At 35.8% G+C, this 14,218-nt stretch overlaps 1 protein-coding gene across 1 annotated transcript in view; it reads left to right on the top strand.

Annotated features, from left to right (window-relative positions):
* Positions 1-14,218, top strand: part of LOC109050973 (anoctamin-3-like) — a 61,984-nt gene that overhangs the window by 27,024 nt on the left and 20,742 nt on the right. Inside the window, exons 9-13 of the mRNA XM_042715796.1 lie at positions 4,681-4,736; positions 4,848-4,969; positions 7,411-7,545; positions 7,732-7,828; positions 13,060-13,120. Coding sequence (XP_042571730.1) covers positions 4,681-4,736; positions 4,848-4,969; positions 7,411-7,545; positions 7,732-7,828; positions 13,060-13,120 — 471 coding nt within the window. The remainder of the gene's footprint in view (positions 1-4,680; positions 4,737-4,847; positions 4,970-7,410; positions 7,546-7,731; positions 7,829-13,059; positions 13,121-14,218) is intronic.

Raw genomic sequence — 14,218 nt, 5'->3', positions numbered from 1 at the left:
AGATGGCCAAAGACTCAGCTGCTCGAATTGAGATAGGCAGGTCATTCTACCAGCTTGGAACAGTCCAGGTAAAGGTCTGTCAGAGTGATTTTGTGCCTCTTTGGGATGGTACCTTGAGGCGTCGTTCACTTGCAGAATGCAAGCTTCTGGAGGCCACATAAGTCTGAACTTTTGAGTTTAGGTACTTTGGTGCAGTGCCAGTGGTTGTCTCATAGGCAAACATCATAGTCTTGAATTTGATGCGAGCGGCTATCAGCAGCCAGTGCAAACTGATGAAGAGAGGTGTGACGTGCACTATCTTGGGCTCATTGAAGACCACTCTTGCCGCAGTATTCTGGATCAGTTGCAGAGGCTTGATAGTACATGCCAGAAGGCCTGCTAAGAGAGCATTACAATAGTCCTGTCTGGAGAGAACAAGACATATTTCAAATTTCGAAATGGTTAAATCCAGAAAAAAAAAAATCTACTTTGCACAAATCCACACCAAAGAGATACAGACACATTTTCACACAGTTGGCATAAATATAACTACCAACATCACTGCCTGTTTCCATTAAATACGTAAAATACCGATTTGGAACAACATGGGTGAGTAAATAATAGAATATAATTTTTATTTTTGGGAGAACTACTGTATTCCTATTTATTCCTAGACAGAAAAATAAAATTAAAAAAATAAACTAACTAACTAACTACTTCTACATCAAAACATGTGAGATGACAACTGAGGCTTCAGAGAGGGAATTTGTCAGCTTGGCTCCTGAGCCAGCTCAGGTTCAGTACCATTTTGTCATTTGTAAATAGACATTTGTTCATCCATTTATTTGTAGAAATTTTATATTCTTTTGAGTCTTCCAGTTATTCACCACATGCTCATTAAGCCTTCAAACTCCATCATTAGGACCAGCAGTAATTGAATTATAGACATCACAGAACCGAAACGGACCCCGTCCATCTGTGTCCCTCATGTGTGAGTGTATGTGCATGTCTCTGCTGGTCACACAGTCTCCGTCTCTCTGCAGCTCCTCCGTTGTGTTGTCTGTATCTGCTTAATTATTATGGGCATCACGATCGGCTCCTCATGGGCCAGTCAGGGAGCTCGTGGGAAGGTGCGTACAGTGCTGTACAGTCTCTGTTGTGCGGGCACACAGGGGCGCTCAAATATCATCACACCTCTAAAAGTAGCATCAGCAAGACAGAGTATGCGTTTTTTTTAACAGCGATTTAGGTTGAATCTCACAAATTTGAAATGTCCAGGGCAGATTTCTTTTGCACCACTATGCAAAAGACGACAATAAAATAAAATAAAATAAAATAAATAACAATTATATTGTGAAATATAATAACTGTTTTCTGTCTGATCAATATAATTTAATTTCAGTATAATTTAAAATGTAAGTGATGTAATGGCAAACTTAATTTTTTACATCTAGATGTTTATTTGTTTGTTTGTTTAAAACATTGTACATTGTTTGTTTGTTTTTGTTTGTTTGTTTAAAACATTGTACATTACAACTTATTACACCCACCCACACACACCTACACACACACACAAAGTGTAAGAAAGTTTTTTTATGCAATTTTATGCAGTTTAGAGACCTTTATACAGACAAACAAAAATAGAAAAAAAGCTCAATTAATTATTTTCTTTTCTTTTCTTTTCTTTTCTTTTCTTTTCTTTTTCATTTTAAAATCTTTATCTTTTCTTTTTTTTGTGAATATCTGAATATGACCAAGAAATGCTCTGGATTGTTTTGTGAGATTCATTCATTTAGTGTGTTTTAGTGTTTTTAGAATGGCATACAGTATAAAAACAGAAATTGGCAGTATAATAATGAGACAAATGCTCAATATTACATTGATATTACAGCAAGATTTCCTTTTCTTCTGTTTGCATATGTGTGTGTGCGTGCCTGTTTATGTGTTTATGTATTTATTTATTTATTTTTGTACTTTAACTAAGGTGGGAAATTAATACCTGCAACCTGCCAAAGAGGTTATTTTTCCATATATGCCAGCCACTAGTGCCTACGACTGGCCTTTGACCAGAATTGCTTAGTACCTTAGCACCTACTTGCAATAAAATATTTGATTATATCTTGAAGAAGAAACATTTCTGATTGGCTGTTTGTTAAAATTTTCAGTGGTGCTTGATTTTGCTTAGTACCTGTCCTTATAAAAATGTAGCATTGCATCACTTGCTCAGCAATGGATGCTCTGCGGTGAATGGGTGCCGTCAGAATGAGAGTCCAAACAGCTGATAAAAATATCACAATAATCCACAAGTAATGCACACCACTCCAGTCCAGCAATTAACATCTCTGTGTTTGTGAGAAATAAATCCATCAAGACATTTTTATTTTTTTCTTCCAGCTAAAAAGAGTCCTCTGTCCATAATAATGCTTACCTCGTCTGAATAACTATGTGAATCAGGAGAGAAATATGCACTGATCAAACAGTGTTTACTAGGCAAACCATTTCTAAACAAATATGTGAGAGAGAACAGGAGATGGACTTTTTCGCTGAAGAAAGCGTTATTATGGATTATGGACTTGTATTTTGGCCAGAAGCAACGGTTAAAAATTAAAATGTCTTGATGATGGATTTATTTATTGGAGTGGTGTGGATTACCTGTGAATTATTGTGATGTGTTTCTCAGCTGTTTGGACTCTCAGTCTGACGGCACCCATTCAATTCAGAGGATCCATTGATGATACAGTGATGTAATGCTACATTTCTCCAAATCTGATAAAGAAACAAAATCATCTAAATATAAACACTTGGATGGCCTGAGTGTGAATACATTTTCAGCAAAGTTTCATTTTGAACTATTCCTCAAATAGTGGACTAGGAAAAAGACTATGTGAAAAAATATTTTATTTTACAATTCCATATTGGTAATTAAAGTCAACAATTCTAGAAAATAGTTGAAGTGTTCACCACTGTTGTTATTACAGAAGCTACAGAAATACTGGAGTGGTATTGTTACTTTTTTTTTTTTTACTACCACTGTTATTGTTATTATAACTGTTTAAGTGTTGACTTGGAGCAGCTTGGTATTTTGTATATTCCTCATAAAAAAATACCTTTAGCTTAATAAATATATCATGACAATTTTGGGCCATTTCTCATCAGTTTCCTCCTGCAGCTGTTTGATATAGGCCTAACCCAATCACTGAAGCTCACACCTAAACCAGGCGCTCACATGCACCTACATAGTGAAAAGACAAGCTCCGCCACTATTTACGTGATTCTGCCTGCCCTCGATTCCACCTACTCCTTTTATTGAAAATGATTTGTATTCTTGTACTTTCGTCTCCGCTGTCATCAGGCCACTTTCACATCTGCTGTTATCTGTTCGTAAATTATTGTCCTGATAGAAGCCAAACATACAGGGCATATTATGTTATCCACGAGTTAATCAAGCAGTAAAATCACTAAATAAATGTAGTCAGATGCACCCCGCTACATAATTGATTGAAAAACAGTCTTAACATATATTTAACTGGACCATAACATGAATAGTGTCATAACATTTTGCAACATAAAAATATTTATTTCTTAATGTTATTATATAATTAAATTATGCTGTAATAACAATAGTTCATACATATATCAGAGTATATGGACAGTGTAAACTCTCTTTCAGCAGCAAAAGTTCACGAGTATCTCCAATGTATGTATGTATGTATATAAGACTGGTAAAATTGAGCATTCATTACTTGCTCTGGTTGGTGGGCAAAAAAAGTTAATTTCCCAACCTCACCCTTACTAACTCATCTGTTTCTGGAATCAAAATGTGTGTTGTGTACTATTTTAAAAAACTAAAGCATCACCTTTATTATATCTTCATTAAGATAGCCAAGACATCCCAAAATGCTTCAACTTCAGAAAAAAAAAGAAAAAGCACCAGCAAATCAAGAAAACATCTTCATCAGTTTGACAGCAGGTGCTGCAAATGCTCACAACACAACCAAATAAAGAATTTTATTTGCAGCGCGTTTCTTTGTTTGGGTGTGTTGTGAGTATTTGCAGCGCGTGTGTTGTCAAATTGATGAAGTTGTTTTCTTAATTTGCAGGTGGTTTTTCTTCTTCTATTTGCAGTGCGTTTTGTTATTTGGTTGTGTTGTGAGCATTTGTTATCTGTTTGCTGTCAAATTGATGAAGTTGTTTTTTCTATTTGCAGTGCGTTGAGCTCTCTTGGCCACCGTACTTTATGGATTTTGTTGTGTATTTACATTGCTTTTGTTTTTTTGTTTTTTTGATTGTTAGTTTTTTTCTTGCTGTTGTCTATTATTCCCTCCTGTTTGTAGTGACTGTGATGTTGGTCAGTATTTTATGTGAAATTATATGTTGTGGTTATGAAGTTTTCAAGATTGTGTGTGTGTGTGTGTGTGTGTGTGTGTGTGTGTGTGTGTGTGTGTGTGTGTGTGTGTGTGTGTGTGTGTGTGTGTGTGTGTGTGTGTGTGTGTGTGTGTAGAATCATCAGACAGTCAGACATTAGAACTGTCATTGTAATTCTGGGCACAAAAGATGGCAAAGAGACGCTAGGATTGGAAAAAAAAAGAAGAGAAAAAAGAAACAGCAATAACAACAATAAGAAAAAGATAAGAAAAAAAGACTAAATTCATGCATGTTTTTTTTTTTTTTTCCTTTTTTCTGTTTCCATCTATTTTGTAGGTATTAATCGGTTACTTGGCAACAGCACATATGAGGCAGCGTTTCCTCCACATGAGGTAAAATAAGTGAAATTTATTGCCAGTCACAAGACAGTTTTTTTTATCCTCTATTTGGTTACTGCTGAAGTGCTCGTAGATATATGGAAATCTTTGCTATTGTATTTCTAGGGAAGTTATAAAAGCAGACATCCGATTAAAACCCACGGAGCTCAAAACCACAGACACCTTCTGTACGAAAGATGGGCGCGCTGGGGGATCTGGTACAAATACCAGCCTCTAGACACAAAAACGTAAGAAACACACACACACACACACACACACACACACACACACACACACACACACACACACACGCACACGCACAGCAGTGTAAAAAAATCTGGACAAATCTATCCATATATCTTTGTATATATTTATATACAATATATACCAATATATGAATATTTACCATGATGTCTAATACATACTGTACATGTACATATACAGTCTATATATATATATATATATATATATATATATATAGATATATATATATATATATATATATATATATATATATATACACATGTATATATATGGGGCTATCTTTAATCTAATTAATGAATCTAATTTATAACAAATTAATAACAGTTTAGCAGTTTTGGCTGAGAAACTAGCCCTAAAAAGAAAATATAAAAACATGATTGTGTTACATGAGAAAAGAATTGAATAGACATTACAAAAAGTAGATTTAGAAAGAAATATTTAGATTCAATATTGCATAAATATTGATAATAAATGGGTATTAATGTTTTTTTTTTTTTTTTTTTTTTTTTTTTTTTATAAAAATTGAAACGAAAATAAATAAATAAATAGATAAATAAATGTTACTCTAAATATGAAACTAAAACCACCAATAGGTGGTGGCAAGTCACTGTTTTAATGAGCCACACATTCAGTTTTTCATTCAACTGATTTGTTCAAATGGTTTAATCATTCAGAAACAAAGTAACAAAACACAGCTGTGTTGATCTCAAAGGCCCACATTGCTGTGGTTTTGTTTGGAAATATTTTTGTTTGTGAAACTGAGCAAAACAGACAGTATTGACAATATTGTGTCTAAAACATTTCTGTTTTTTTTATTTATTATATAATATATATATATATATCTATATATATATATAATGGTGTATTGCAAAAAATAAGTAAATGAATAAATAATCATTTTCACATTTGCAATCATATTCAGGGGAAAACACCATTCTTGCTGACGTGATATTATTTAACTATATCATATGGCATAAATATAAGACAAAAACCCATGCAGGGTCTTTATATATATATATATATAACTGCATATATATATATATATATATATTTATATATATACTGCATGCTGTCAGTCGTCCCATCCTGCATCATGTTTATGTTAACATTATTTTTTCCACAATTAATTGTACCGAATAAATGTGTTAAATCAACAGGGTATCTGTACAGGGTACATATAGAGCACCCATATAAAGCACTAATGTAGATGATCCAGATATTTACTATGATGCTGTCTAAACAAATGGATCTGATTTTTATTGATTTAAAAAACAAATATTAATTATGTGCATTGTGAACAAAGCCTAAAAATGCTGCCAAAGTCTTTCCAGTCTGTTTGTTTGGGGCTTTCTCAAAAGTCTATCTGAAAAGCTCTTGGTGACTACAGTAGGAATGGTAGTCATCTCCTAAAAGGAAATATTTGCAGTGTGAGAACAGCTTTAATCTCACTAACTCATTTATATGTGCAGTACTGTATTGGCATGAGTGACCACAGCTTTCTAGTGTAAATCTCAGCTGTAGTCAAATAGAGCAAGAGAAAATGCAGTCTCAGGCTCATAACAAACGTATATTGAAGCTGAATTAAATCACTCCGCTTTTAAAGTGGAGACAGAAAAATAATTGTGATGGTGATCTGCAGACACAGCCTCTCTCTGCTGGAGCTGCTCATCAGTTTGAGAGTAAGGTCATCCTCTATTTTCAGAATGATATAACCGTCCTGACCTGGTATGTTTTAAGTGAATGAATGGCCCTGTTTTTAGTCACCTTGAGTCTTTCCTCCTGTTACTCTACAATATGTGTCTAACTTATGTATCTGGGGCATATATGCTCATTGTGTGTGTGTCCTGATCTAATCATTTATTAAAAACACTTTGACAATGCAATGATTTAAATAATGTTTGATTAGACTGGGCTAAGACTATCTATTTAGCCCATATGAATAAGTTGATTTCAGCAGAATATAAATTGGTTTCAAAGAAAAATAAAGTTTTACATTTTAATTAAAGATTTTAAGAGACATTTTTTTCCATCATTTTGGAATACAGTAACATGCAATTAATTAAGCTTTCATTATAAGATCAGATAAAAAAAAAAAAAAAAAAAACAGCTGTAGTCGTCAGAACTTCATTATAAAAAAAAATGTTTGTTTTTTTGTTTTAAAAAAATCTGGACACTCTTAGATACTTATTTGGTATAAAGAAAAAAATATTCTTTTTTTTTGCAGTCTCAAAAACATGCTGGTTTCTACTTACTAAATAAATAATCTTAGACACATATATAGTCATATACATATATGCGTCAGTAGGTTACGAAGTAACATTGAACAGTAGTATTTTTATATATAAATCAACATTGATCAGCATTGATAAATGCTGTAAAATGAACTGAGTCCTAATGAATGTTGTTTCTTACTGATGGTTTATAGGCGATACTTTGGGGAGAAGATTGGGCTGTATTTTGCCTGGTTGGGCTGGTATACAGGTATGCTGATCCCTGCTGCGCTAGTCGGCCTATTCGTCTTCCTCTATGGGCTTTTCACCATGGACTCCAGCCAAGTAAGGTCAGTCCCTGCAGGTATGCTCAGTTATTTCAGAATAACCCCCAGTGAGCCTGGACCAGGTCCCAGTAGACCATAAGTCAAAAAAGAGAATCCTGTAAACTTTATGCCATTTTCATTCACTAGTATCCATTGCTCCCCTACAGTTTATTTAAAATAAAGCACTGATTCACGATTGTTGTGTTACAGTAAAGAGATCTGTGAGGCCAACACCACCATCATGTGCCCCATGTGTGAAGGCAACTGCAGCTCTTGGACGCTGAGTGACAGTTGTGTCTATGCAAAGGTACCGTACATCCACCTTCTACTGACATAAACCACATAAGACCCCTTAGAAAATTTTAGAAGATCAGTAAAACTGACAGATTTTTCATGTTTTGTTGTAATATAATATAAGCCAGTCACTCAAATGGCCCTTGTGATGTGATGTTCCCGATAGTGTCGTCAGGTTGCATCTTGGCATCTGTCCTTGTAATTAGTTCATGATGCTGTTCTGTGGGAACATGAAAACTCAAGAAAACAAAGATAAACAACATGAAAGTCAAGAAAACAATACATCTTGGTAGTGTCGATAAATAAAGATTCTATTCCTGTAGACATTTCAAGGCAAATACAACTTGTTTTGCTGAAAAGATGTTTCTATTCGATGTTTCAGTGTTAAGACATGGTTTATAGAACAGCTTTGTTTATCAGAATGTCTTTTTTTATTATTGTAGACTCATTAGGAAAGCATGTTTTGTCTGAAGACAAAGATATTCACATGTTTTAAATTAGAGTTTGGTCCTGGATTTTCAACATGCAAATCAAACACAGATTCCCCAAGCTGTGTAGCCAGTACTAAGGACTAAAAGATGGTTTTTGTGTCGTGGGAACATAGTGGTGACATGCCTGAGAGAGGCTAATATTTGAATAAAATACATATAATAATTGGTTCCCGCGCAGAAGAGTTTTATTTCTTGAAGATTGCTCGTTCATAGCTCAGAAGACAATGTAGTCACAGTTCTTTCTTGGCAACCCACTATTGTCTTGAGGCTGGACACGGGCCAGCAGTAACAATGGAAATGTTATCAGCTACTGTCCTAACACCTTTCAGCAATTCTTTCCCACTGCTCCCACCCACACCAGGGAAACAATTTTGTCACATCTTTGCAAAATCATCACCTCTGAGGATTACTTTTACAACCCACCGTTGATTCCTCTGCTTAGAAGGGATTTAATACCCTGCAAAGCCCTCAGATGCTCCTCACGACCTACAGCTCAAATTTCCTCTGACAAAATCTCCACCTCCTCAATAAACAAAGCTCCCAATGGGAAGTCAGAGCAACAGATCTGTCTTGCTTTTCTACTCTAAATGTATATCACAATGGAGAGTCATTTGACACACGCCAATCACTTTCTCTGCATCCTACTGCTGGAGTTTTGGTGACCACCAACTACCAACAGTCTTCTGTCTCACTTCCTGCTTCTTAAGGAAGTTCATAATTCAAGTTCGGAAGGAGCTTATTAACCTTATCTGTCAATCATGTTTCAAGGGTATATAAGCAGCAGCTTATAGCTTCAGCATCCCACCTCCTCCCCATCTCCACCTATAGGCCCACATTTTTAACCATGTACACCAATCAACAATTCATGGAAAGCACACCATCTGATTACCTTTTTTCACCAAATAATTTTATCAAGAGAACTTGTGAAACTCCATTTGTCCGATGCCGAGGCGGCTGTCCCGACCTAGCACCTTTTTTCACCAAATAATTTTATCAAGAGAACTTGTGAAACTCCATTGCAAACTCCTAGCACTGAACCTTGGGGATCTCCTCCTGTGGTCTCTGAATTTATACCTACATATATCACTTACTCACTAATATGTCACTGTGTAATTGCATGTTGTTGTCAGGCATACTATACATTATGTCTTGTGAGTGCATCTGGTTGGGCTCTTCCAAATTATGAAACTGGCAAAGTTTGTTTTTTTGGCTCAAGGATTATGTGAATAGGTGGTCTTTCAGTGCCAGTGCTTTCTGTTGCTCTTGTTACCACAAAATGGCAATTCTCATTAAATTGCATACATTGGCCTCTTCATTGCTGCAAATTGATATCAGAATGAATAAGATATACACACAGCAAACATCTTTTTCATTCTTCGCTTAGGGGTAAAAATTGTAGAAAGCAGTCTATACTATAAGAGAACATCCCGATGCTGCTGGGTGCACATTTAGGTGAATATGTGCTCCATGCTTTCCTCTCAATGACAAAATAAGCATGCAACAAAAATTCACATTAAATGTATTTATATACTGTAGCACTTTATACAATGTACTGACTGAAAAAAAGAAATGAAATGGAGAAGAGATTCATGTCAAAGAGGGCGGAGCACACCTTCCTATCACATAATCTCCGTGGACCAAAGGTAGTTTGACAATTTTCAGTAAGATTCGCTTTGGTAAGCTGTTTTGAACATGTGAAATAAAAACTCCAAATAAACAGCGTTTTAGTCTGTTTTTGTTCAAAATGAAGCCATACCAGGTCGTTCTTCAATTTTGCTTGAAGATAATTGGAGCCTTAAGTCCTGATTTTTTTTCAACTCAGGACCATTGGAAATATGTGCATGTGGCGACATTTCTTCAACACTGATATTATATTGCACATTTCATGAAATGTATAGTGAGTGGAGCTAAAACATGTGTTCAATACGTGACTATGGCCGTGTTTTTATTTTGTTGGTGCAGGCACGTATTGTGGCATTTTTATTACATTGCTTCAGGCAGCGTATTATTGCAGCATATACCCCTACACCAAACCCAACCCTAAACCTTTGAATGCAATGAATGAATGCAAAAGTGATATAATGCATTCAGTGCATTCAAGGAAAAATGCATTCAGTGATGCTACTGTGCTATTTTAACGTCCTTATACTGTATGCAGGTTTGAGCTGTTTTGTCGAACTATAGTTTCACAGGATTTGTTCTGGAGTGCTTCACCTCACAAGTGCATTGCCATATCCAGGGGTGGGTCTACATGGTGGCCAGGGGTGGCACTGGCTCTACCTGAAATTACACTGCCCTACCAGGTGTCTTGCGATAGGCTTGTTTTCAGTAAATTTCTAACCGCATCTGGCAATGGTGGATCCTGGCATGTGTAGGCAGCTACCTAGGGTCACTTTCTTCTCCTCTTTATACTTAATTTTAGGTGGTTTCTATAGTGTGATCTTAATGACAACGTCGAGAGCGTATAATGTTACGCGATCCATGTAATGCGTGAGCACGAATCTCCACTCGCAAGCGGAATTCCTTCACTCACACAAAACTGGACTTGTGCTTTTAAATATACATTGTTCTTTTATTAATTGGATCTTCTCTTCCTCAGATATTACGTGTATGCTCAAACGTTGTCCTCACATCACTGAAGACCAGAGGAGGTTTTTTTCTAATTCAGGTTAAGACTAGGCTTTTCTCACTAAATGGAAGCAAGCTGATTATAGTCAGCCTTCTCTAGTTATTTATTTTATTAAAGGGGTCATTAAGATGTGATTTACATTTTTCCTTTCTCTTTGGAGTGTTACAAGCTGTTCGTGAATAGATAAGATCCCTAAAGTTGCAAAGACTAAAGTGTCTAGCCTTAATGCACATTTTCACATATTTTGTCCTGTCTATTGCTATGGTTATCACCATGTCAAACACTGCTACTTCGAGAGAGAATCACGCATAAACATGCTGATGTCATTCCTGAAACTTTGCAATGTGTGTGTGACTGAAAAACAAAGTTCTACGTTTTAAATGGATTGCCTAGAAGGCTTGCAAAGAGTGCTCATAATAACCACTAAAAAGATGTCACTCTTTGTTCTAAAAGTACCAGTTTTTTTGCAGCATGTAAACATTGTTTTGAAGTCATAACATAATACTGTGTAAGGAATTGTGTGAAAGTTCAAAACTCTGGCCCTGTAAATCATTTTTGTGAATAGGAATAAAAGTTTTATCGCCTCTAGTGTTCCCTTCAACTGGAAACTGCAGTGATTTGTACACATACATTTTGAGGTTTGCAGAAACTTAGTTAAATGATAGTTTTTTTTTTTTTTTTTTTTTTTTTTTTTTTTGCTGAAATTCATATCCTCATTTCTTGACCTTAAATGGTGCTGTAATAGGACTCTCTTGAAAGAACCAAATGCAAGCTTTATTACAAAGTAGCATGGTCAAAACAGGCATGGTCAATACCCAGCAAACAAAATCCAAGGCAGAGGCAAAAGAGTAATCCAAATGAACAGGTAATGGTCGAAATCCAAGTGAGCAGTCCAAAGTGCAAAACAAACAAAACAATGAAACATGACTATGACTATGGCAATGGCAATGAAAAGTTTGGTAGAGTCTGCAACAGCTAAACAATACTTCACCATGTGAGTGAGATATGCCTTGTCCAAATACCCACACTTGCAGTCTTGGCCACTCGAGAGCCAACAGGACTTCGCGACAGGAAGTAAGTGCGTAAGACTGCCCAGATATTAAAAACGCCAAAGCGCAGTGCCCTTCACACACACTAAATCCACACCATCTCGAATACTGCTCTGGAGGGGTATTCAAGGCTAAATGTATCCCATCATGCATCATGTTCTGGAAATAAATCATGAGACTTTTTGCCAAGATCGCGCAAGAGGTCATGGAAACCTTTGCAATGTAAGTTAAATATTAATAATAATTAGATATTACATATAATTTGGTAGTAAAACAAAGTGCTACATGTTTTATTGCTACAAAAATTATTATAACTAATTTGTACAACATTTGGAACTACTTTTTATCACTTAATTAGAAACACCAGAAATTAAATTGTGTCATCTGTTATAGGGACTACTGAACAGACATTTAGAAGTTAATTTTAAAATGCAAAGTATTGAAAATACAAATAAAACTCTGTAAACACTTCCATTTTTACAACACTATAAGTGTGTCCCATCAGGTAATGAAAAGTTCTACACACACTTGTGGTCTTCATGCTCACTTAAACACTTGGACCATATACAGGAAATACGTAATAGAAGTAGTCGAGTAGCCAAGTGCAAAGACCGCAAATGTGGGTATTTGGACAAGGCAATAGTGTGCAACTTAAATAGTCCTTCTAATTGGAAACAGCTGTGCACATAATCAGTACTTGGCATGGGGTGTCATGGGAAATGTAGTCTGTGATCCAATGGTACATTTGAGCCAACTCAGAGGGTGCCGTGACCAGATAGAAGGAGGTTTGTGGTGGGTGAGTGTAATGGAGGCTAGGTGGTATGGGATAGCTGTACAGGTAAACCTCACTCCTCTAGCCTCAAATGGTGCACTAGTGACTGATACTGGAGACTGTGGTCTTCAGTGTCTTTGTAACTTTACCCAACTCTTGTACCGGCTATTTCCTGAATAGTCAGAGCGGAACCGATTACACAAGTGTTAGTTGTGAATTGTCATAAGACTGATTTAAAAATCAGATTTGACTAATTTCTTAATTTTACATTCTTAAATAAATTACCTTTTTTTTGCCCACCAGGTGACCCATCTTTTTGACAATGGAGGCACAGTCTTCTTTGCTATCTTCATGGCAATATGGGGTGAGTTTGAATATTTTCAATTTAATGAGTGCTCTTTCACCAGCAGAAAGACAGGCAGATCAGCACTTGGTTTAAAGTACAAATTAAGTAATTATAAAAGAGGCTTCCTTCAGCGGACAAGGACAGAATAAGAATCTATAGCAGTCTGTAGTCTGATATATATGGATTCACTCAAAAGCCCAAGGGAAGTAGCTGTAATCAATCACTGCTTTGTCCTACATTACAACGAATGATCCAATCAGGTTACAGTAGACCTCGCTTACAGCCTAAACATGTAAATACTTCAAAAGTGATTGAACGTCAGTGTATTCCTCTGAACATGAGGAGGGATAAACAGATAAGTACTGAAGGATGGCTAGGCGCCATCACAGGTGAGTTAGTACTAGATAATTGTGGGCACATTATAAAGTGTGATTGAATGGCTGAAGCCAAAGAAAATTTCCGAGGAGTGAATTTAGAGGAAATTAATGTGAGAAGGAGACTCTACAGGCTGGTAGATAAGTTCTCTGAGGGATTTACAGGGCTGTAGATGTTTACCTTCAAATGTGCTGTTAAACCAAATTTTTATTATTCAGGTACAATAGCTAGTTAAAAATATGTTAACAGTTTAACTAGCTCAGAAAAATTATCTTCAACAATGTTGCTCCACCATAACAACTGTTGACCTGAAAGGAAAAACGAACCGTAAAAGTTTGCACTAATGCCCTTTGTGGCATACTTATTATTGTACTGTATAAAACATTCAGGTGCAAAACTCTAGGTGACGTGTGTGGGATCTAAACAAAGCAACATATTAGTCACAGCCATATTTTTAACTGCTGGAAAAATTGCTATAAAAACAATGCATGACACATATGTTATAAACACTATCAGTTAGGGTCGCTGCAATAAACTTTGTATAACATGAAATTATAGGCTAATAATTAAACCCCTTTAATTGATTGTAAGTAATGAACAAAAGCTATAAAGAAATTGTTAAATTGCTTTTAAAGTTAATTCATGAAATTCATGAACTGTTCAAAAGGATGGCTTTAGTTCTGTTGTCAAGAGAAACCAGAATAAATATCTGGTCTCCCTCAGGCATCTCAGAAACAAATT

The sequence above is a fragment of the Cyprinus carpio genome, chromosome A25, assembly GCF_018340385.1.
Source record: "Cyprinus carpio isolate SPL01 chromosome A25, ASM1834038v1, whole genome shotgun sequence".
In the NCBI taxonomy this organism is placed as follows: Eukaryota; Metazoa; Chordata; class Actinopteri; order Cypriniformes; family Cyprinidae; genus Cyprinus; species Cyprinus carpio.
Note: the sequence above shows the minus strand (reverse complement) of the source record. Positions and strands in the feature narration are given on the sequence as shown.